The following is a 25,694-nucleotide window of genomic DNA, read 5'->3' on the forward strand; positions in this document are numbered from 1 at the left end:
TAATTTTACTAAGTATTACACATTCTTCTCCTAAATGATGTACCAATTTATACTTCCACCAGCAGTACATAAGTTCCATTTTCCTAACTCCTAACACATGGTACTAATTTAAAATTTCTGCCAATCTGATGGGTATGAAATTATATCTCACTGTTGTCTTAATTTGTACTTTGATAGTTACAGTAAAGTTAAATATCTTGTCATGGGTTTATTGGCCATTTGGGTTTCTTTTTTGGGTGATCTACCTCAGTATCCTTTCTCTACTTTTCTATTGGATTGTTTGCTTTTTTCCTTTTGATTTTGGGAACTTCTTGGGATACTAATCCTTTGATGGCTATATATATGGTGAATATTGTCTAGTCTTTGGCTTGTCGTTGTGTGCCATCTTTTAAAACTTCTGTTATTACAGAATTAACAAATTTTAATGCAGTAAAACTAACAATATTTTGCCTTGTGGTGTGTGCTTTTTGGATCTTATTTAAGAAATTCTTCTCTATTTTGATATCATAAAGATATTTATATTTTCTTTACTCCATCCAGCATTTATTTTTTGGATATGCTTTGATGTAAAAATCCAATTTAAATTTTTTTTTTCGCTTTTGGAAAAAAATGTTCCAGCGCCATTTATTGAAAAGTTCACCCTTTACCTACTGACTTGTAATGCCCTCTCTATTATAAACCACGTTCCCATGGGCTAGTCTTCATTTCGGCCTCGCAACCTCCACAGGCTTGCTTATTTTTCCTCTACTGGGGATGCTTCCCTTTAACGCTCTTCTCAGGGCTGCATCTCTCTCGTTCTTCACATCGCAGCTCAAATGTCATTCCCCCATAACTAGATTATATCTACAAGTATGTCCGTCTCGGTGACCCCACGACTCCAAAAGGTCTGGAAGGACTGCAGTGGGCACGAGCCCCTGGTCAGCCGTTGCCAGGCTGTTGCCCAGGCTGCTGTCGCGGAGGCCGCGGAGGGGAGGAGCACCCCGAGTTCCAGTGACGGAATCCAACGGGCGCCGGCGGCGCCCAGGGGTGCGTCACAGAGCGCGGTCGACCGGGGGCGGGTCCAGGTCTGAGTCACGTGGCTTGGTTGCCTACGCGCTGCTGGGCCGTGGGAAGATGGCGGACGGAAAGGGAGACGCCGCCGCCGCCGCCGGGGCTGGGGCTGAGGCTCCGGCGGGAGTCGGAGCCGGAGACGGAACCGAGACAGAGTCCATGGCTCGGGGTCATAGCCCTGCATCTCCGGCGCCGGGAGTCTCAGGGCTGCGACCGTGTCTGTGGCAGCTGGAGACAGAGCTGAGGGAGCAGGAGGTGTCGGAGGTCTCATCTTTGAACTACTGCCGGAGCTTCTGCCAGGTGAGGGGCGGACTGGCTGGCTGAGGGCGGCGGGGCGGGGAGGCCAGGGGAAGAGGCCCCGGACCCGTTGCTGCAGCCGGGGCCGGACTGAAAGGCGCCACCTCCATGTCTTGCCGCGCCCCCGGGCCGGGAAGGCCCAGTTCGGAAGCCCGACCGCTGGCCCCCCTCAGCCACTGCCCGACTTCGGCCACCGCCAGGGCGGGTTGCGCTGGGTTAGACTGAGAGCCCGAAGGGCGCCGGCAGCTCCCTGGAAGGGCCGTGCCCTGTCGTCGTTGCCTGTCCCCCCGGCTGGTGGTTGGAGCGCAATTGCCTCCTGAGGGATTGATTGCTCGTTCCTTCCCAGAGATGCTTTTTTGAGTAGAGTGCAGATCTCCAGATTGGAAAACCTGGGTTTTCCTACATAATCTGGAGATATATGTTGGGGCCAGAGACTTATGTTTGGAGTCAACGTCTTCTGGGCCCCTAAAAGGTATGACAGTTGGCTTTGAAAGGCGTCTAGGGCTTTCTGCTTAAGGATTGTGGAGCTGGTTGGTTGTTTGGTTTTTGCTGCCTTTTTGGGGGGGGCATCAAAGCTGTTTTATCGCCTCTTCTATATTCCTTTGAGAATTGTGCTGCCAGAAATGAGGCTCGTGATCCTTGTAGTGGTTATTAGGCGCTTTGAGTAGAAGAGGATTGGGAAAGATGAGGAGTGTGGTCTCTTTTGGCAGTTCTGTCACCATTTCTGTGCCGTAGTAGGTCCTAAACCTATGATTACGTATTTCTTGGTATGCTTAGTTTCGTTTCCAGGATCACGCTGAGATTTTTCTTCATAAATTTAAAGATGTGCCATTATTATTTCTACGTCTGCTTGTTTGTTCTAATCAGGTTTTGGAGCCGCCCCTCTGCTTCTCACCTGGTGCACCTTAGAAAATGCAAAATAATCGTTGGCACTTGGGCTCTTAATGAGTAGTTGAGTGTGCTGAATAAATTGCGGTGTTCCAAAGTTATAATTTTGTGGGACAATTTGCTCTGTTGGTCCGGAGAAGCATCAGAAATTGACTTGATTGAATGTTTTTCTCCCTCCTCTCTGCTGAGCCGGAAGCACTTCATCTCTGAATGGATTTTGTCCTTGCTAATCTTTTCCATACATTGTATCACTCCAGTTTTTATGTCTATAATCCTCAGCCTTTCCCTGAACTCTTAAGTACTAAGGTGTTCTTTGCATCTTCACTAGCAGTGAACATTCTTAGTGCACATATTTACTCTACAAACTTTTACTGACTCCATAGGATGGTGCCAAACACTTTACCAAGTGCTGAGGAAACATAAACAAGACTGCACTTACCCTTGATGAGCGTACGGTTGGGAGGCGGTAGTGGAAATAACAGTATTGCCAATGCAGTTTTGGTAATGATGGAAGAGGAGGCGTTGTAGAAATACTGGGAGAGGCCAATTTAGATGGGGTGGCCTGGGAAGGCCCTATGGCTGAAGGGATGAAAATGAGTCTTGAATATCGGGGAAGGGGGTGGTATTCCAGTGTCAAAGGTAGAGATGAGAAGGAAAACAGTGCTGTGGGAGAAGAGGGAGCTAATTGGACCCGGATTAGTGAGGAGGAGAGCAGAAAAACTGTTGGTTTTGGGTAAGCCTCCTAAGCTTGCGTTGTCTTCCTAGAAGAATAGCAAGAATGGATATAACCCATCAAATTGAAGCTTGTCAGAGGATAACATATATATATATATATTCTGCTTTATGCCTACTGCTGGCAGCTCTGATTTTATTTTAACTGAATTTTAATGTATTGAGTCTTAGTGATACTTAGATATGTGAGGGCACAGAAGAATTTAAAAAAGAAAGTACTTTTGTAATTTGTCTTTTTTATGAAGTTCTTTTTTTTGGCCTGAAATTTTCCCAAAACAATTTTTTGCACTAATAAAATAAAAGGAGTATCTGTGACGGTATGTTGTAATAGAAAGCACATTGGATTGCAAGTTAGTTGGGTCTTAATTGTGACTCTACCACTTACTAGCTAATAACCTGGGACAAACTATGACTGTGAGATTATGTTTTGTTTTCTGACCTTTATATTGTAGTGCTTTATACGAACAGTAGACAGAAAGTTTATATTCAACTCTTCACAGTATTTATCACAATATTTTTGTCACATTTTCCCCATAGCCCAGATAAAATCAATAGGGTATTCTTTCTTACCAGATACAGAAAAGTTTTTAAAAATTTTATGATGAAGTAGGAATAATTTCACTATCCAAATTTGGTTGAATAGCTTTTGGTTTCACATTTGAAAGGCAGAATAAAATTTATTCATCTACTGATTGTGTGTGTGTGCCTGACCTTGCATTAAGTGCTGGAGATAGGAGCCTGTCCTGCAGGAGCACGTAATGAATGTGTAGAGAGATGTAGTTGTATTACATTATCATAAAGGCCTGACCTGTACTCTCTGGGATGCTTAACTGCCACAAAATTATTTCCATCATGCGTTTAGTATAGAGATCTTGTCTTAAGGACTTATACTGTGCCAAGTAGATCCCTCCTGCAACAGGCTGAGACCGTATTCTCTCTAGCTCTTGCAGCACTTAAAAGAAATGGCTCTGTCTTTGGAATTGCACCAAATCAAGAAATAAACTAACATATGAAAGGATAGAGAAGCTTGTTTCATTCTGGGCATGTTTTCAATTTTCAGAAGTTTGTGAAGATGATCAAAATGAAACTTAAGAAGTAATAGTTACTAAGAAAATGATATTTAGATGAAGTTGTAGTCAGTGAAAATTTGTATTCAGTGATTATGGGATGTGTGTGTGTGTGTGTGTGTTTTTTTTCTTCCCCTTCCCTCAGTTCCTTTTCTGAAAACATTGTCTGCCAGACAGACAGTGTGGATAAGATTAACTCCAGAAAACAGTCTTTCTTTGTTTTGCTGAAAAATTGACGATATCCTCTCAAATTCTTGCTATATTTTGGGAACCCAGATTCCTGAAGTTTTCCAACTGGTTGTTGTATTTGTAACACAAATTTTGAACACTTTTAAAGTAGACTTCATTAACAACTTGAAATTATACTTTGAGACTATCAAGCAGAGTAGTTTTATGAGTAAACCTTGTTTATGAGACACTTTGAGTTCTGGAACTAACAGTGACTTTGTAGATTTTTAAATGTTAAATTAGGTAAGTACTGAATGTATTTCATTTTCCCCTAGATTAGTGATTGAGTTCAAAGGGCCTAAATCAGATGGACATACTGGCTTTACATTTAAACTAGCTGTGTGACCTTGGCGCATGTTATTTTCTTTAAACCTTAGTTTTCTCATTTGCAAATGGAATAATAACAGTACTTACTGTTCTCTATGTAAATACACTGTTGTGTGGACTAAATAAAACAATCTCTGTAAAAAACAGTGACCTCAGAATTATCTGAGTTATCCAGATTTCTTGGAATAAAAAGTCTTAACAGCCTTGCCCCCAGCTTACTTTTCAGCTCTTACCTAGCCTATCCCATCACCCCAGTTCTACTGTTACTTACTCAGGAGTACTTTACTTGGAGTTCATGGATCAAAGTGGGATCTCAGTTACTCCTATGATTAAATTTTGCCTGTGAATTTCCAGGTGCATTATTTTGGAAAAGATGATCTTAATTTTCATTGGATTCTTCAAGATCCAAGACACATGTTAGGTTTTCAGTAAATATTTCCCAAGTGACTGATCTACAAAAGGATGGAATTACTACTTTAACGAAAGCTCAGCTCATTAAGCATTTTTATGTCTTTCCCTTTCATTGTGCTGTTCTATCCTTTTCTCTCATTTTCTGCATGGCAAGTTTTCCTTCTCTAGGGCCCAGTGCAAATGTCACCTTGTCTGTGAAGCTTTCTTTGATTTTACTAGATAGATTTCCTCTTAGTTGTTTGTGTTCTTTTGACACTTTGCACATACCTATGGTTTTAACTCCTTTCCTTGCTGTCACCGTCTTAGTTCAGGCTTCATAATGTCTGTTTGCAGCAACTCGTCACTGATCTTTCTTGCCTTCTTACTGGCCTTATCAGCAATGCATTTTGGTGTTCCTTTTAATTTATAAACATAATCTTGTTAGTCACTTTATTCCCTAAAATTCTTCAATGGTTTTTTCCCCAAAGGCAAGATAAAATTCACACTTATCAGCCTGGCATGCAAAGCCTTTTAGGATCTGGACTTGCTCTACCCCTTACACCCAACTTTTTTTTTTTTGTCTACCTTCATCCCAGTGTTCATCTCTCAGTCCACTTGATTAACCCGAGTCACCCCTTCCTCATCTGCTTATTTATCCTTTAAGACCTGGCTCAAATAATAAGTTTTTTAGAGCATTTTCTGATTTCAGCAGACAGAATGAGGTGATTCTTTCACTTAGAATATGTACTCCAGTAGCATCTTGTACATCGGCATGGTACCTGAATGTTTTTGTCCATGTTTATCTCTTGTATTGACTAGTAAGCCAACGAGTCTTTGTTGTATACCTGGTACCTAGCAATTAATACAATGCCTGGCCCACAAAACTAATCTGTTGAATGAATTATATTGTAGGAACTTCATAATATACTCAAGAGATGAGTACTTCAAAAGAAACACCTAATGTAAAATCTAGTATGTTAAAAGGCAGTTTTACCGTAAGAAATTCCTGTAAAGGAACAGGATAGGAGATTTTGGTCCTTTCTTCGAGACAATACTTGTCAACTTAGCTTACATTCATATAATAAATATAATAAAATACACATTTACATGTGTGGGTTGAGGGCTAGTGTTGATGGAGGGAGAAAATAGGAGGCATTATATAGTATTGAGGAAGAGTTACCGGTCTAATAGGACAACAGTTTGGAGATGTTGAGATAGGGAGGATCAGTCTTCCTAACTCCTTGAGGTTGTTGGCCATGAAGACTCTTGAGCATTACCTCTTTCATTTATTTTTACCTTTTTCAATTATTTATTTTAAAGGGCTTTTATTAAATGCATTAGCTTTTCTTCTTGTGCTGCCTTCTCCTGGGAGAGGTCTAAATAGGAACTAAATGACAGTTAGTTGTAACAGCAAAAGCCAGCTTTTCAGTGTGTGTAACCAAAACATATTATAAATGTGACCTGTGAAGCAGTGAGAACTTTGGGTGCTGTTATTTACTGTGGTACCACCCAGTCTCTTGTACTGTGGCCCCTAGTGACTTCTGTGTCTACCTGTGGATCATGCTTTTCTGAACAATGTTAGTTAAAAAATCTAGATAGAACACACCACTTATTTCAAGACTGCAAAGGCATTGGCAAACTAAAATGTGCTTTGTTTTCATTCAGTTCTAGACATCTGTCATCTCTCCCAGAGGTCTTCTTTGACTATCTTATCTAAAACAGCACTTCCCCATCTTCTTTCGACTCCTTAACACTGCTTTATATTTCTTTTAATCACTGACTCTGTCTGATACGTGTATTTGTCTGTATCCCCACCTGGAATGTAAGCATCATGAGGGTGTTTATTGTTTTGTTTACCCAGTGCCTAGACTAGTCCCTGGCACTTAATGGCTACTCAATCAGTATTTATTGATCTTTAATCTCCTTCCTTCCATAAATCCCTGACTAGACTTCTTAAGAGTAATAATTTAGCTTATCTTTATCAAGAAATAGGAACGTTTCTTGTCAACAGGTTTATGCTGCTTCCTAGTAGGGATCAGGTCTTATTGTTCTTTGTATCTTGATTAACTAAGAGTAGAACCTCATTTTAATTTTATTTATATTTTCTAAGAACTTCTCCTGGTTGCTTATATTCCACAAATATTTAAAGTAATGAATTTTTCAGCAAGCTTTCTTAGCCAGATTGAAGCATTTATTTTGGATATGATTGACATCATACTCTAAAACCCAAACATAGATTGCAAGATGGTATAAAAAATAGATTCCTCAAACTTTCATTGCTGACATAAGCCAACATAGAAACCATATGAAAAAATAGAAGGATATTTAATTTATTGAGCATCTTTTGTGTGCCAGGCACTTGGGTAGGTGGTGGTATTTTCCTTTTACAGGTAGAAAACTGAGACCCAGGGAAATTACGAAACTTTCCCAGGATTACACAGCTGTGGCGAAGTCTTTTGACTCCAGAGCCCATGCTGTTTTTCTTATATCAGCATTTCCTAAATTATGTTTTGTTCCATGAAATATATGTATTCATAAGCATTTCTTGAAATAAGGATTATTTGTTCATATAAGTTGGGAAAATGTTGGGATAAACGTTTTTTGTTGTTGTTGTTTTTTAATTAATTAATTTATTTTTGACTGCATTGGATCCTCGTTGCTGCACGCGGTCCCCCTCTAGCTGCGGTGTCTTTGCCGCAGTGCGTGGGCCCCTCAGTGTGGTGGCTTCTCCCATTACGGAGCACGGGCTCCAGGCAAGCGGGCTCAGTAGTCGTGGCTCGCGGGCTCTGGAGCGCAGGCTCAGTAGTTGTGGCACACGGGCCCAGCTGCTCCGCGGCATGTGGGATCTTCCCGGACCAGGGACCGAACCCGTGTCCCCTGCATTAGCAGGCGGACTCTCAACCACTACGCCACCAGGGCAGTCCCTAAACATTTTTTTAATATGACACATTGTGACTCTTCTAGAGAGACATTTAAATATTGTACAACATTTGCCAAAATTAAGGTGTCTAAAACATTTAACATTTGGGAGATTGGGATTGACACATATACACTATTTATACCATGTATAAAATAGATAACTAATGAGAACATACTGTATAGCCCAGGGAACTCTACTTAATGCACTGTGGTGACCTAAATGGGAAGGAAATCCAAAAAAGAGGGGATATGTGTATATGTATAGCTGATTCATTTTGCTGTACAGTGGAAACTAACACAACATTGTAAAGCAACTATACTCCAATAAAAATTAATTAAAAAAAATAAATGAAACATTTTGTCATGTTCTAAACCTTATATCAGCCGCCAAATCACATGCTTTACTTTCATTATAGTAAAGCAAATTACTGTGGTGAAGAGTTGATGGCTTTATGTTTCTGCACAGCACCGAGTTTTGATTTCCTGGTTTTAGCCTAAACATGACTGAGGTTTTTTTTTTGTTTTCCTTTTTGGCTGCATTGGGTCTTTGTTGCTGTGCGTGGGCTTTCTCTAGTTGCGGCGAGCAGAGGCTACTCTTTGTTGCAGTGTGCGAGCTTCTCATTGCGGTGGCTTCTCTTGTTGTGGAGCATGGGCTCTAGGCGCATGGGCTTCAGTAGTTGTGGCATGCGGGCTCAGTAGTTGCGGCTCGTGGGCTCTAGAGTGCAGGCTCAGTAGTTGTGGCACACGGGCTTAGTTGCTCCATGGCATGTGGGATCTTCCCGGACCAGGGATCGAACCCGTGTCTCCTGCATTGGCAGGCGGATTCTTAACCACTGTGCCACCAGGGAAGTCCTGACTGTGAGCTTTTTATAAAAAAAATTTCCCTCCGAAGTTTTCGCAGGTGTAAGATTATACTTATTGTCCCAAATGAAAAATATTTTAATGTATTATAATTTTTTGGAAGTTGAGAATGAATTACATTTCAGACATATTTTGAGTTCAAGTTTATTAATCTAGGTTTACCTATATTTCTGCACATAGCAAGCTTGGGAACTACTGATGTATTTGTTTCTCCTCACTTTTGTGCTGTGCCTGATTTCTCTAATGTGTTTTTTAGAGGACTTTTCTTATCCTTTTTGGGGGGATCTAGTAGCTTATTGTGCTGACATTTATCTCATAGTATTTTTACTACCAAAGAAATAACCTGAGTGTGTCACATTAGCCAGCACAGTAATGCCTTTTAATATGGACACTTATAAGAATTATTACCAGATATGATAGAATGAATGACTTAGCTTGGGAATTGTATTTTTATGATATGTGGTTGTATAAAATAGGCATATTTTAATTTGGGATTTCATTTTCTTTTTTCCATATGTATGTTTAAAATATATAAGGTATCTTAAAGAAATAAAACTAATTATATATATTTTTTGTTTTTTGTGACTCCAAACTGATACATGCTCATTCTAGAAGCTTAAGGCAAGATGTGTAAATGCGTAAAGTAAAAAGTGAAACTACCATGTAGTCTCACTGTTAATAAATTGATGTATTATTCTGATTTTTGGAAAAGCACATATAGTATATGTGTGTATATAAATATTAAAAATTTTAGTTGCCCAAGCAACTCATGAACACATTCTAATTGTAAAAACTTAGAAGAACGTAAAAGAAGAGAAAGTAAAGATGAAAACTACCATATACTCCCTATACTTCAGTACTACGTTTTCTTAGGTTAACAGTTTGGGAATGTATACTTACAGAATTTTTCCATATGATACGTATTATTTTTAGAAAAATAGTGTCAAGTTTATATACTAAAACTTGCTTATTTTATTTAATATATTGTAGATATCTTTTCGTATGGAACACACACATATTAACTACGTTAAAAAAAACTGCATAGTATTCCATTGAAAACTGCATTGATTTTATTTTTATTTTTTAATTAATTATTTTTGGCTGCGTTGGGTCTTCATTGCTGTGCACGGGTCTTTCTCTAGTTGCGGGCTCTAGTTTCTCTAGAGTGGGGGCTGAGCGGGGGCTACTCTTCATCTCTGTGCGTGGGCTTCTCATTGCGGTAGCTTCTCTTGTTGTGGAGCGCGGACTCTAGGTGCGTGGGCTTCAGTAGTTGTGGCTCGCGGGCTCTAGAGCGCAGGCTCAGTAGTTGTGGCGCACGAGCTTAGTTTCTCCACGGCATGTGGGATCTTCCTGGATCAGGGCTTGAACCTGTGTCCCCTGCATTGGCAGATGGATTCTTAACCACTGTGCCATCAGGGAAGTCCAAAACTGCATTGATTTTAAATTATGCAGGTAGCAAAACCTTCAACACTCTTTTTTTTTTTTCTAATTTATATTTATTTATTTATTTGGCTGCGTTGGGTCTTCGCTGCTGTGTGCAGGCTTTCTCTAGTTGCAACGACCAGGGGCTACTCTTCATTGCGGTGCTCGGGCTTCTCATTGTGGTGGCTTCTCTTGTTGTGGAGCATGGGCTCTAGGTGTGCAGGCTTCAGTAGTTGTGGCTCATGGGCTCTAGGGAGCAGGCTCAGTAGTTGTGGCACACGTGCTTAGTTGTTCCGCGGCATGTGGGATCTTCCCGGACCAGGGCTCGAACCTGTGTCCTGGGCACTGGCAGGCGGATTCTTAACCACGGGGCCATCAGGGAAGTCCCAAAACCTTCAACACTCTTAATTTAAAAAATTTTTAAACTGTAAAAGCTATGCTCAAGGCAGAATATATGAAGCTACAGAAAGGTTTAAGGGAAAAGTAGAAGCCCTTTTTTGCCTTCAGTTTCTCCAGTCACTCCCCAGAGCAGTTAATGGTGTCTTGTGTGTTCTTAAAAATTAAAATGCACACTCTTCCGCAATTTACATTTTAATTAATTTTTGAAAAGATTTAGTTATTTTTTTTATTTACTTTATTTTTGGCTGCGTCGGGTCATAGTTGTAGCACTTGGGATCTTCCTTGAGGCATGCAGGATCTTTTGTTGTGGCACGTGGGCTCTTCGTTGTGGTGCACAAGCTTCTCTCTAGTTGTGATGTGCGGGTTTTGTCTTCTCTAGTTGTGGCACGCAGTCTCCAGGGCGCATGGGCTCTGTAGTTTGCAGCACGCGGGCTCTAGTTGAGGCACACGAGCTCGGTAGTTGTGGCGAACAGGCTTAGTTGCCCCGTGGCATGTGGGATCTTAGCTCCCTGACTAGGGATAGAATTCGCATCCCCTGCATTGATTGTAAGACGGATTCTTTATCACTGGACCACCAGGGAAGTCCCTACATTTTGATTTAATATACCGAGGACAACTTTCTGTATCAGTACATGTTGAACATTACCATAGTTAAATAATTTGTATTCTTTTTTGTTGTTACCACAAATAATGTTGAAGTGAACAACCTTAAACATTAAGCATTATTTATATCCATAGCATAAATTCCTGGCATTGACATTACAGTACTGGACTAAAGAGAGTGTTTTTTTAAAATTTTGATAGATACTGGCCTACGAGAAGTTGAGTATGTACTTCCACCAATAGTGTTATGGAGTCCCTGTTTCACTATATCCTTGCCAACCCTGGTATTACTAAACTTTTAAATATTTGCCCATCTGATAGTGGCAGATAATTGCTATCACACTATTAATTTGTATTTTAACAGCATTTTTTAAAAAATTTATATATTTATTTATTTTGGCTGCGCCAGGTCTTAGTTGTGGCACACAGGATCTTCGTTGTGGCATGTGGGATCTTTAGTTGTGGCACGTTGGCTTCGTAGTTGCGGCATACGTGCTTCTTAGTTGCGGCATGTGAACACTTAGTTGCGGCATGCATGCGGGATCTAGTTCCCCAACCAGGGATTGAACCTGGACCCCTGCATTGGGAGCACAGAGTCTTACCCACTGGACCACCAGGGAAGTCCTTGTTACTTTTTCATGTGTATTAGATATTTACTTTTTTTTTCCTGTGAGGTTTGTCTTTCCCTTTTTTTTTTTTAACATACTTCTGTTTTAAAATGTTATTATTTAAAAGTCATTAAAATTTGGTTGTGTCTAATCATCCAGTGTGACCTTGTAATCTTAAGATTCCATGCTGCTTTGAGGTTCTCAAGAAGCAGAACATACTACAGAGAGTTAGTTGCAGCCTAACCTGAGGCCATCAGAATGTATGATACAATTTAGTGATTGATTGTTGCTGTGAGAGATTTGTCAGTGTACTCATTTCCAACAAACATTTATTGATCGTTACTGCTTTGGGGAGATTTGGGAATCTTTGGGAAGACTGAGTCATAGCTGAATAAATGGAGAGACCCTAGTGCTTTACATTAGCTAACTTTTTCTTATGTTGTTATCTTTATATGTTTTCAAATAAAGTGTCACTGAATGGATGTATTACCTTGCACCAAATCAGTTTGTTATGGGGCCTCAAATTACTGCTTAAATGAGATGACCTTTTAGGTGTGATTCTCCTCCAAAACTACATAAGTCTATTGGGAAACATTTGCTAAGGATTATTTTCTAAGTCATCTCCAAACATTTGCCTTGTGTATCCTTATTGAAATAAATAAATTTTAAATGTTTTATTTATGCAGTACCAGTATATAAATTACAAGCAAACACAGAAGTGTAAAAGGGATGAGACTTTTAAAACTAATTTAAATAAAAGTTTCAATATTATATTTCTGCCCCTTGGTGGGTTATCATTTACACCTTTAGGGTAAATGCCCATCCCAGTGGAAACCACTCTACTAATTTGAGCTGAAATTATTTGTTTACATTAGTTGTTATGCTCACTATCCTTATTTGGCTCTTTCCTTCATAATGAAAGCTTGATTTTGGTAAATGAAAATGTTAAACCTAGAGCAAATTATCCCATGAAGTTCTAACAGTAAATGTGGGTAAAACATCATGTTTCGTCAGTATTATGTTTTATTGTCTTATGAAATGGAGAACATATACAATAGAAAGTACATTTGAAGTCAAGAGGTTTCACTTTAAATCCTCATTCCAACACTTTTGTGATCTTAAGCCTTGCCGTGGGTCTATATTCTTGTCTATAAAATTGGGGGTAATAGAAAGCTACCCCGTAGGTGGTTGTGAGGATCAAATGGGACAATATTACAGTACCCTTAGCATAGTTTTTGGTAGCAGCAGATAGGTACCCAGCGTGTCCATTTCTTTATTTCCTTTCTATACTGAATATTGTTTTAAAGAAGTATTTCATGTAGCGTGGTTTTCCTCCATTTTCCTGTCAATGTAGAGCTCACTGAAAGAAAAAAGTTTCCTAAATGCTTTCAGAGCATTTGCTAACATAGTTTTAGATTCAGAGAGCCTATGATGAGTTTTGTAGACTGGAAGTGTAATTTACAGAAAATTTCTATTACATTGAAGCAATATGGATGCCTTTTGGGGTTTATAGTAGGTATAATGCGTTTGACCTGTTGCAACTAATAGATCATTCTATATGAAATATTTTTTATTCATTTGGCTGTTGGCTTTAACTTGGTTTATTGTTTGGCATTTAAATTATGTTTCATTTTATTGAAATGTGCATATATCAAAAGTGATTTGAATTTGTAACATGTTGGATTTGAGTTCTTGGGAAAAAGTTGGCCATGTTTTCATGAAATTGTAGAATTTTATGTTTGGGGGAAGAACTTTGGAGGTTATCTGCCCCATTCCCTTTCCAGCTTAAAACTTGTAAGTTAGAAACTCCCTCTCAGTCGAGGATGTGAGCTGAGGATCAGAATAATTATATCAATATTCTGTGGTATTATATGACAGTTGTAATATCAAAGTTCTGAACTTTGACATATCTACTTACTATCAAGCAAAATTCAGGATTATCATTGTAATCTGATGTGAGCACCTTTCTAAAAAATACTGTGATCTTAAGCATTTTCTTTTTAAAATTCCCACAAGTGCAGTTTGGTCAACATTATGCTGCTTTCCTCCTTTACAAGGTTTGAAGGAAGCAGTGAGAATTTGGAGTTCAATCTACTTAGTTGAATTTGTCTTAGTATACAGGCATATTTCATGCTAATCAAAGATATGTATCAGAAAAATTGTCTTAATCAAACTTCAAAAATAAGTTAGCATATCCTTTAATAATTGGGCAAAGAATTAAAAGCAAACAATTACAAAATACCTGTTATGTGCTACTTGGGGTTCTGGTCTGCAGTGAGCTTATTGTCTAGTGGAGAAGATAAATATTGAGCAGTTTTTCCTGTTATATATGCTTATTGGTACAATAGAGCAGTAGTCAGTGTTTGACGGTTATATGTATTTATCTGCCTTCCAACTAGTTTGTCCTTAGGTAACGCGAACATAAGTAAAACAGTTCCCTTGACTAACTATTGCATAGTAATTTTGAGGTCTAACATAAATGATTTTGAGTAAGCAACATTATTGCTCTTTCCAATTGTTATAGATTATAAAGAAATGATTTTCCATGCCACTTTTCTATAATCAGCTTCATTAGTGTTTGTTGCCAAACTGAAAATTTGAAGCAAGTGTATGGTTAAGAAGGGAAGACCCTACTAATTTAAGGGAGAGAAGGAATGCCAGGAATCCATCTTGGACTAGATGAGGGCTTTTATAAGATATTTTAGATTTGGAAATGCCAAAAAATAAGTACCCTTTGAACATCCCAGAGCCATAAAACATTTGAGCCCAGGAGATTATTACAAAGAATTAGAAAGCTTTTGTTTATGTATATAAGGCATATGTACCAAATTGTATTTATCGGGGTTATTTGGCGATAGAGAGTAGGGGTAGAATTAGATGGAACACAGGTGTGATCTTTCACTTCTTTGTTGCATAGAAAATTTTAAAGTGGTGGAATTATGAGTGGGTTTTCCCTTTTCGGTGTATTTCAGTATTTTTTCAGATAAAATTTAAACAGGCAAAAAGGTAGTACTATATGTATTGGTATGAAAGGATATCCAAGATCTGTTGTTTTAGAAACAGTTAGAAAACTATATAGTATCCCATTTTATAAAGCAATGATGTATAGAAAAAGTTTTGAAAGACAGTTACTAAAGTGTTATCATTTGTTGCATTTCAGTGAAGAATAAGTGGGACATTCACTTTATGTTTCTTGTGTTTTTGTATGGTTTGTACTTATATATTACCCTTTTAAATTAATTTTCATTTTATCAACTATTGTTTCAGTACTTGTCTTTGCTTCTTTCCTTTGTTAGATACTATTTCCTGGTCCTCCTGTCTTTGTCTTGTTTTACTCCCCTATTTGGGGTGTGAGGAGTTACCCTCCAGTAGCTTCCTGAGGAGGTTTCCCCTGTCTTTTGTGTTAGTTAGGCTGGGTATAGGAATCTAGGTTGAAAATCCGTTTTGCTCAGAACTTTGAAGGGTATGTTACTTTTCAAAAAAATCAAATATTTCCAACATACAGGTAGTAAAGTGCACGCTAAAATGAACACAACCTAAGAAACAAAATAATTGAAGCTACCTGTGTACCCGGTTACAGACATCATCTACCTCCCACCATCATCCTGATTTTGATATTTAATCTCTCCTCCATCTCTTTACTTTGTATTTGTGTATTTTAATATAATGTGTAATATTATTTCTTATGTTTTCCAGCTTTGCTTAAATGATGTACTGTATGTATTCTTCTGAAGCTTTTTGAATTCAACATAATGTTTCTAAGGTGTATCTAGTATGTATGTATACTTTTTGATATGTATAGTCTTTTTTTTTTAAGTATTTATTTATTTATTTATTTATTTATGGCTGTGTTGGGTCTTCGTTTCTGTGCGAGGGCTTTCTCTAGCTGTGGCAAGTGGGGGCCACTCTTCATCACTGTGCACGGGCCTCTCACCATCGTGGCCTCCCTTGTTGTGGAGCACAGGCTCCAGACGTGCAGGCTCAGTAATTGTGGCTCATGGGCCCAGCTGCTCTGCGGCACGTGGGATCTTCCCAGACCAGGGCTCGAACCCGTGTCCCCTGCATTGGCAGGCAGATTCTCAACCACTGTGCCACCAGGGAAGCCCTGGTATGTATAGTCTTGATACATTCATTTTTCACTGGTGTGTAGTATTTCATTATGTAAATATATCACAGTTCATTTGTCCATTCTTTTACTGATCGATTTAGAGGCATTTACATTAACTGCTGGGGTAGATATCTTTTCCTTATATGTTTATACATGGGTGCAAGAATTTCTTTTAGGGTATATGCTTACAGTGGAATTGCTAGCTTCATATATAAGCCTATCTTCAACTATAATAAATACTGCCAAGTTACTCTCCAAAGTATTTGTAGCAGTTTATGCAGTTATCAGTGTATGAAAGTTACCATTGCCCTTCATTCTTGCCAATACTTGGTATAGTCGACGGTTTAATTGTAGCTGTTCTGGCGGATAGACTGTGGTATCTCATTGTGGTTTTAATTTTTTTTTCTGTTTACTTGTGAGGAGTTGCTTATCTTTCTGGTTATATTTATTGCTATTCAGATTTCCTCTTTTCTGAATTACTTTTTCCCAGTTTTTGCTCATTTTTCATTTGGGTTTTCTTTTTCTTAACAGTTTTTATGAAATTATATTCTAGACATGAATTCTTTGTTGGTCATTACTTTGGAATTATCTTTTCTTCTGTTTATCTTTTCATTTTTTATATTGTTATTTTTAATGTAATTTTTAAACTATTTTTAAAATTTTATTTATTTTTGGCTGCATTGGTCTTCGTTGCTGCACGCGGGCTTTCTCTGGTTGCGGCGAGCGGGGGCTATTCGTTGCGATGCAGTGGCTTCCCTTGTTGTGGAGCACGGGCTCTAGGCATGCGGGCTTCAGTTGTTGTGGCACACAGGCTCAGTAGTTGTGGCTCGCGGGCTTAGTTGCTCCGCAGCATGTGGGATCTTCCCGGACCAGGGCTTGAACCCGTGTCCCCTGCATTGGCAGGAGGATTCTTAACCACTGTGCCACCAGGGAAGTCCCTTATATTATTTTTATGCACAGAATTTTTACACTTTATTGCAGTAAAAATAGTAAATCTGACAATTGAAATGTAAAATTTATTTTAATTCCTTTTATGATTTTGTGCATTTTGTGGAGCATTGTGTTTTTTTAAAAAAAGCTTTATTGAGGTATAATTGACATACAGTAAACTGCTCATATTTAAAATGAACAATTTGATAAGCTTTGGCATATCTGTGTACCCATGAAACCATAATCAAGATAACAAATACATCCATCACTCCTAGAACTTTCTTTCTACTCCCATTGTATTTCCTCTTTCTTACTTTCCTCCCGTACATAACCTTCCATCCTCACTCAGCTATGCTGCTTTCTTTCTATATAGATTATATTGTATTTTTAGAATTTTACATAAATAAATCTATAAGTCTCTTTTTGGTTTCTTTCAGTATAATTATTTTGAAATTCTTTCATGTTGTTGTATATATTAATAATCAATTTCTTTCAGCAAAATACTTTGCTGAGTATTCATTGTATGGCTTTATCATGATTTGTTTATTCACCTGTTGGTATATTTGGCTTGTTTCCAGTTTTTAGCTAATACAGACAAAGCTGCTATGAACATTCATGTGTAAATCTTTGTGAGAACAAACGCCTTCTCTTTCTCTTGGGTAAATATCTGGAATGGCTGGGTCACATGTCAGGTTTTTGAGAGTAGTTGTATCATTTTACACTCCTACCAACAATGTATGAGAGTTCTAGTTTTCCACCTCCTGATCAACACTTGGTGTGGCCAGTCTTTTTAGTTTTAGCCATTCTAAAATTAGTGGCAGCTCATTGTGGTTCTCATTTGCCTTTCCCTAATGACTTCTGTTGAGTATCTTTTCATGTGCTTAGTTACCAACCATATATCTTTTTTGAGAATGTATCTTTTCAACTCTTGCTCATTTGAAAAAATTGGATTGTTTGTTTTCTTACTGTTGAGTTTTGAGGGGTGTATGTGTGTGTTTCTGGACCCAAGTCCTTTATGCAATATATTCTTCTTCTTTTTTTCCTTTTTTAAACGTTGTGACTTAGATGGCAAAGGGTAGACAGATTGGGGATGGTGATTTGTATCACTTTTAAGTTACACACATTCTGCCTCTGGTTCACTTGGGATCTCTGGAGGGAACACCCTTGGCTGTGACACAGATTCCATTGTGTTGATGTGGGCATGGAGAAAGCCTGAGGTGCTCTCCACCAGCTTAGAAGGAGCAGATCATGACAAGGATGAACTGAGGCAGAACAACATGGTGGCAGACACACATGTGGACAGAACTGTTCTAGACTCATGAGAGACACTATCAAGAACTTCAAGGAAAAACTGGGTGAGACATTAACAGGAACAAAAAGTCCTGCATTACTAGATGGGCATAAGAGCAGCCAAGCCATGGCTTGTTGGCATGTATTCTCCTAGGCTGTGGTTTGTCTTTTTATTCTCTTAACAGTGTCTTTTGAAGGACACAAGTCCTTAATTTTGATAAAGTTCAGTTTATTAACTTGTTCTTTTATTTTTTTTATTAATTAATTAATTTTATTTATTTCTAACTGTGTTGGGTCTTCATTGCTGCGCGCGGGCTTTCTCTAGTTGTGGTGAGCAGGGGCTACTCTTTGTTGTGGTGCACAGGCTTCTCATTGAGGTGGCTTCTCTTGTTGCAGAGCACGGGCTCTAGGGCACGCGGGCTTCAGTAGTTGTGGCACACAGGCTCAGTAGTTGTGGCTCACGGGCCCTAGAGCACTGGCTCAGTAGTTGTGGCGCACGGACTTAGTTGCTCTGCGGCATGTGGGATCTTCCCGGACCAGGACTCGAACCCGTGTCTCCTGCATCGGCAGGTGGATTCTTAACCACTGAGCCACCAGGGAAGCCCAACTTGTTCTTTTATTGATTGTATTTTTCATGTTGTATCTGGGAAATCTGCCTAACCCAAGAGCACAAAGGCTATGTTCTCTTCTATAAATGTTACTGTTTTAGGTTTTACATTTAGATCTGTGATCCATTTGGAGTTAATTTTTGTGTATTGTGTGAGTGATGGGTGGAAGTTCTTTTTCTAAAAATATGAACATCTGAATGTTCCAGAATCATTTGTTGAAAAGACTGCTTTCCCATTGAATTGAGAAATTGCCTTTGCGCTTTGCTGAAAATCAGGTCTGTTTGTAGGTCTGTTTCTGGACTTTATTCTGTTCTGTTGATCTATTTGTATACCCTGATGCCATTACCACACTCTTGTGTTGCTTTTTTCAAACAGAAAATACAATGTTATGAAAGCTATATTACACATAGAGACAGGAAGTAGAATGGTGGTTGCCAGGGGCTGGAGGGAAGGGGAAATGGGGAGTTATTGTTTAATGGGTCAGTTTCAGTTTTGCAAGATGAAACAAGTTCTGTGGATGGATGTTGGTGATGGTAGCACGGCAGTGTAAATATACTTAATGTCACAGAACTGTACATTTAAAAAAACGGTTAAGATAGTAAGTTTTGTTACGTGTATTTTGCCACAGTTTAAGCTATATTGCACAATGTCTGGTGCAAAATAAGTACTCAGTCATTTCAGTTAAGTGATTTTTAAAAATCAAGACCCAGAGAGGTTAGCTGGCAAATGATGGGGGTAGAGGTTTGAATCCACAGCAGAAAGGTATGTTATTTCACTCTATTTATTACACAACCGCCTCAGAATTGTGATCCTTTTCCCCAGTGTGATAAAGCTTGGATTTAAAAATCTCAAGACTTAAGAGGTATTCTAGATCAGTCTCTTTAGTACTAGTGACTTACTAAAACAGAAATGTGGGGTATTTGAATTTATCCTCCTCTTTCCCCAGTCTTCCTAATCATGCTCACGCACTTCTGTTTCTTGAAAATTGCTCTTCTTAAATCTCAAGACATAAAGTTAACTTTTTTGGGTATTTTTTTATATTGTGGTAAAGTATGCATAATATAAAATTTGCCACTTTAGCTGTTTTTAAGCATACAGTTCAGTGGCATTAAGTATATTATGTTGTTATGCAACTGTCACCACCATTCATCCTCAGAACATTTTCATCTTCCCACACTGAACCTCTGAACTCATCAGACATTAATCCCCCATTCATCCCTCTCCCCTGCCTCTGGTAACCACCATTCTGCTTTCTGCCTCTATGAATTTGACTATGGTGCATTCTTATAAGTGGAAACATATGTCTCTTTGTGACTTGCTTATTTCACTTAGCATAATGGCTTTAAGATTCATCGAGGTTGTAGCATGTGTCAAATTTCCTTTCTTTTTAAGGTTGAATAATATTCCACTGTGTTTATACACCACAGTTTGTTCATCCATCCCTTGATGGATTCTTGGATTACGTCCACCTATTGTAAATAATGCTGCTATGAACATGGGAACAAATAGCTCTTCAGGTCCCTGCTTTCAGTTCTTTTGTGTGTATATCCAGAAGTGAAATTACTAGATCATATGGTAATTCTGTTTAATTTTTGGAGAAACCATCAAACGTTTTGCACAGTGGCTGAACCATTTTACATTCCCACCAACAATGCACAGGGGTTCCAAATTCTCCACATTTTTGCGAACAATTGTTATTTTCTGTTTGTTTGTTTTTGATAATAACTATCCTAATGAGTGTGAAATGGTATCTCATTGTGATTTTGATTTGCATTTCCTACTTACTGATGTTGAACATCTTTTCATGTGCTTATTGGCCATATGTGTATCTTCTTTGGAGAAATGTCTGTTTAAGTCCTTTGCCCATTATTAATTGGGTTTTGTTGTTGCGTTTTAAAGCTTTATATATTTTGGATATTAATCCATTAACAGATAGATGACTTGCAGATATTTCATCTGTTTTGCAGGTTTTCTTTTTACCACATGGATAGTATCCAAATTCCGGGGTACAAAAGTTTTTAATTTTGATATAGCTCAGTTTATCTGTTTTTACTTTAGTTACTTGTACTCTCAGTATCATGACTAAGAAATCATTTCCAAGTCCAATATCATGAAGCTTTTCCACTGTTTTCTTCCAAGAGTTTTATGATTTTAGCTCTTAGATCTATTTTTTCCTTTTTTCTTTTCTTTTTTTAATTGAAGTGTAGTTGATTTACAATCTTGGGTTAGTTTTAGGTGTACAGCAAAATTATTGTTATATATATATTTTTCAGATTATTTTCCATTATAGGTTATTACAAGATATTGCATATAGTTTCCTGTGATATACAGTAAATCCTTGTTGCTTATCTGTTTTTTTGGTTTTGTTTTGTTTTTTAATTTATTTATTTTTGGCTGCGTTGGGTCTTCGTTGCAGTGTGCAGGCTTCTCATTGCAGTGGCTTCTCTTGTTGCGGAGCCTGGGCTCTAAGCCCATGGGCTTCAGTAGTTGTGGCGCACGGGCTTACTTGCCTCGCGGCATGTGGGATCTTCCCGGACCAGGGCTCAAACCAGTGTCCCCTGCATTGGCAGGCGGATTCTTAACCACTGTGCCACCAGGGAAGCCCTGCTTATCTGTTTTATATGTAGCAGTTTGTATCTGTTAATCCCATAGTACTCCTAATTTATCCCCCCCTTCCCCTTTGGTAACCATAAGTTTGTTTTCTATGTCTGAGTCTGTTTCTGTTTCGTATATAGATTCATTTTTATTATTTTTTAGATTCCCCATATAAGTGATATCATGTGATATTTGTCTTTCTCTGTCTGACTGACTTCATTTAGTATGATATTCTCTAGCTCCATCCATGTTGCTGCAAATGGCAATATTTCATTCTATTTTATGACTGTGTAATATTCCATTGTGTGTGGTGTGTGTGTGTGTGTATACACACACACACATACCACATCTTCTTAAACCAATTGTCTCTTGGTGGGCGCTTGGGTTGTTTCCATCTTGGGTATTGTGAATAATGCTGTTATGAACATTGGGATACATGTATCTTTTCAAATCAGAGTTTTTGTCTGTTCAGGATATATGCCCAGAGGTGGAATTGCTGAATGATATGGTAGCTTTATTTTTAGTTTTTAAAGGAATCTTCATGCTTTTTTCCATAGTGGCTGCACCAGTTTATGTTCCCACCAACAGTGTAGGAGGGTTCCTTTTTCTCCACGTTCTGTCCAGCATTTGTTATTTGTAGGCTTTTTGATGATAGCCATTCTGACTGATGTGAGGTGATATCTCATTGTGGTTTTGATTTGCGTTTTTCTGATAATTAGTGATGTTGAGTATCTTTTCATGTGCCTGTTGGTCATCTGTGTGTCTTTTTGGAGAGATGTCTGTTTAGATCTTCTGCCCATTTTTTATTGGATTGTTTGGTTCTTTGATACTGAGTTGTAGGTATATTTTGGATATTAACCCCTTGTCAGTCACATCATTTGCAAATATTTTCTCCCATTCCATAGGTTGTCTTTTCGTTTTGTTGGTGGTTTTGTTTGCTGTGCAAAAGTTTTTAAGTTTCATTAGGTCCCATTTGTTTATTTTTGCTTCTATTTCTTTTGCCTTTGCAGTCTGATGTTAGATCTGTTTTGAGCTAATTTATAGTATAAGGTAAGAGTCTAATTCTTTTGCATATGGATATTCAATTTTCCCAACACCGTTTGTTGAAAAGACTGTCCTTTCCCCCACTGAAAGGTGTTGGCACCCTGGAAAATCATTTGACCATATATGCGAGGGTTTATTTCTGGTCTCTGTTTTATTTCATTGGTCTGTGTGTCCGTCTTTACTCGAGTACACACTGCTTTGATTACTGTAGCTTTGTAGTAAATTTTGAAATCAGAAAGTATCAGATCTACAACTTCATTCTTCTTTTTCAAGTTTGTTTTGGCAGTTCAAGGTCCCTTGAGATCCTCTGTTAATTTTAGGATGGATTTTTCTATTTCTGCCCCCCAAAAAAGTCATTGGGATTTTGATAGGGATTGCATTGAATCTGTGGGTTGCTTTGTATAGTATTGACATCTTAACAATATTGTCTTCCAATTCGTGGACATTTTCATGACATGTCTTGCCATTTATTTGTGTCTTCTTTAATATCTCATCACTTTTTTTAATATATACATTTATTGATTGATTGCTTGCTACTGCACTGGGTCTTCGTGGCTGTGCGCGGGCTTTGTCTAGTTGCTGCAAGCGGGGGCTACTCTTCATTGTGGTGTGCTGGCTTCTCCTTGCAGTGGCTTCTGTTGTTGCGGAGCACACGCTCTAGGCGCGCGGGCTTCAGTAGTTGTGGCACTCGGGCTCAGTAGTTGTGGCTCGCGGACTCTAGAGCACAGGCTCAGTAGTTGTGGCGCACGGGCTTAGTTGCTCCGCGGCATGTGGGATCTTCCCAGACCAGGGCTCGAACCCGTGTCCCCTGCATTGGCAGGTGGATTCTTAACCACTGTGCCACCAGGGAAGCCCTCTCATCAAGTTTTAATAGTTTTCAGTGTGCAAGTCTTTCACTTCCTTGGTTTATTCCTGTTTTTTTGATGCGATTGTAAATGGAATAGTTAACTTCCTTTTCAGATTATTTATTGTTAGTGTATAAAACCACAACTGAGGGAATTCCCTGGCAGTCCAGTGGTTAGGACTCTGTGCTTTCATTGCTGTGGGCCCGGGTTTGATCCCTGGTTGTGGAACTAAGATCCTGCAAGCTGTGCGGCGTGGCCAAAAACAAAAAACAAAAAACACAACTGGTTTTTGTATGTTGATTTTGTATCCTGCAACTTTGCTGAACTTGTTTATATGAATAGTTTTTTGGGTGTGGAATATTTAATATTTTATATATGTAAAATCATGTCATCTGCAAACAGTGATACTTGTACTTTTCTTTCCAATTTGGATGCCTTTTATTTCTTTTTCTTGCCTAATTGCTCTCACTAGGACTTCCAGTACTGTATTGAATAGAAGTGGTGAATGTGGATATCCTTCTTCCTGACCTTAAAGGAAAAGCTTTTAGTCTTTCACCATTGAGTATAATGTTACGGTTTTTCATTCATGGTCTATATTATGTGGAGGTAATTTTCTTCTACTCCTAGTTTGTTGAGTGTTTGGTTTTTTTTTTTTTAATCATGCATGAAAGGTTGTTGAATTTTTCAAACACTCTTTCTGCATCAGTGGAGGTGATCATGTGAGGTTTTTTCCCTTCATGCTCTTAATGTGGTGTAGTACACTAATTGATTTTTATATGCTTTACCATCCTTGCATTCCAGGAATAAATCCCACTTGGTAATCGTGTATAATCCATTTTAATATGCCATTGAATTCAGTTTGCTAGTATTTTGTTGATGATTTTTGTATCAGTCTTCATAAGGCATATGGATCTGTAGTTTTCTTTACTTGTAGTCTTTGTCTGGCTTTTGTATCAAGGTAATGCTGGCCTCATAGAATGAGTTAGGATGTATTCCCTCTTCAGTTTTTTGGGAAGATTAACTTTTGATGCTGTTCTCATCCGAGCTCTCTTCCTTACGTTATTGATAACTGAAATGAAGATACCATATGGGTGCTGTAAAAGAAACATGAAAATTTTTATTCAACCACAGTAGTAATGAAAGGATTATAAATTGAATAAACAAAATAATGTATTTCCCTTATCCAGTTGACCCTCAAAAAGTTGTATTTAGGTTGTAATGTACAATAATTATGACAGTTCCTCAATCTGTCACTATCTTACATAAATAATAGGAATGTAAATTGGAACAAATTTTCTGGTGCAGAATTTGGTACTATGTAAAGTCTTAAGAATTATGCATCCTTTGACCCAGCAATTCCATTTATAGAACATTGTCCTAAATATTATATATAATAATGCAGAGTTAGAAACCATCATGCCCAGAAACAGGGACTTGAGTAATAAACTGTGATACACACATGAACTATAAAAATACTGATGTTGAAGAAAATTTTACAAAACAACGTATAGTTTGAGTCCATTAAAATACTGCTATTTACGCATTAAAAACCTCTCTAACTTAATATTACCTGTTAACAGTGGTCTACTTTTGGGTAGTGATAGTGTAGATTGTGGACATTTTAATTTTTACTTCTCTATTGATCTGTATTTTTTAAACAATAAAGGATATTAATTTTATGAAAAAACAGCAAAAGATATTTTTGAAAATGAAATGAAGTTAGAAAGCATAGTTAAATCCCATGACAGAATCACTATCTAAAAATAATCTTGGTAGGCTGGGATGATGAACTGAATCCAGGATAGATGAATAGGTAGGTAGATAGAGTAATAAGTAAGTCATATTTCTGGATTTTAAAAAAACAACTGTAACCAATATAGAAAGTGTGAGGTGGGGCCTAATAGCAACATATGTAAAAGACTTAAAAGTTGTAATTTACTCTAGCCACTTTCTGAATGTAAGCAGCCAGCTGTTCTCTTCCCATTCCATCTCACACCCAGCTTAGTCTCTTCTAGGGAAACCTCCCGTGCTTCCTCACCAACGGATGTAAAGTATTGTCACTGTTTGCCCTATCTGTTCTATTGGTCTTTTCTGACTTTGTTCAGGTTACTGTCTACTTGGAGTCCTGTTCCCCTCACTTTTGCATTTTCAAACTTGACGCGTACCTCAGAAATCCAGCTCAAGTGCTACCCCCTGCTGGAAGTCTATCTGTCATAGTGCAATCACATTTTACTCAAATTTATGTAGTTCTGGGAATTTCACGAGTTGAGAAATTAAAATCAATAAGATTTCTCACTTTATGTGCAAAATTTGAAATAATGAAAATCCTCCTCTATTAAAAGTCATATAATTTCCTGTTGCCATAGGACGTGCAGCTTTAACAGGTACCAGATATTTTTTGTCATTTCTTTGTGAACCACCGGCATTCTGAACTGTGGAGTGTCAATCAGCACTATTGCTGGAAAACTTTCCCCAGAAGCAGT

General features: G+C 38.3%; 1 protein-coding gene across 1 annotated transcript in view; it reads left to right on the forward strand.

The window, feature by feature from the left end:
• Positions 1-1,104: 1,104 nt before the first annotated feature.
• RLF (RLF zinc finger) overlaps positions 1,105-25,694 on the forward strand; it is a 79,312-nt gene continuing 54,722 nt past the window's right edge. The window contains exon 1 of the mRNA XM_007164706.2: positions 1,105-1,350. Coding sequence (XP_007164768.2) covers positions 1,114-1,350 — 237 coding nt within the window. The 5' untranslated portion in view covers positions 1,105-1,113. The remainder of the gene's footprint in view (positions 1,351-25,694) is intronic.

This window comes from Balaenoptera acutorostrata, chromosome 1, assembly GCF_949987535.1.
Source record: "Balaenoptera acutorostrata chromosome 1, mBalAcu1.1, whole genome shotgun sequence".
In the NCBI taxonomy this organism is placed as follows: Eukaryota; Metazoa; Chordata; class Mammalia; order Artiodactyla; family Balaenopteridae; genus Balaenoptera; species Balaenoptera acutorostrata.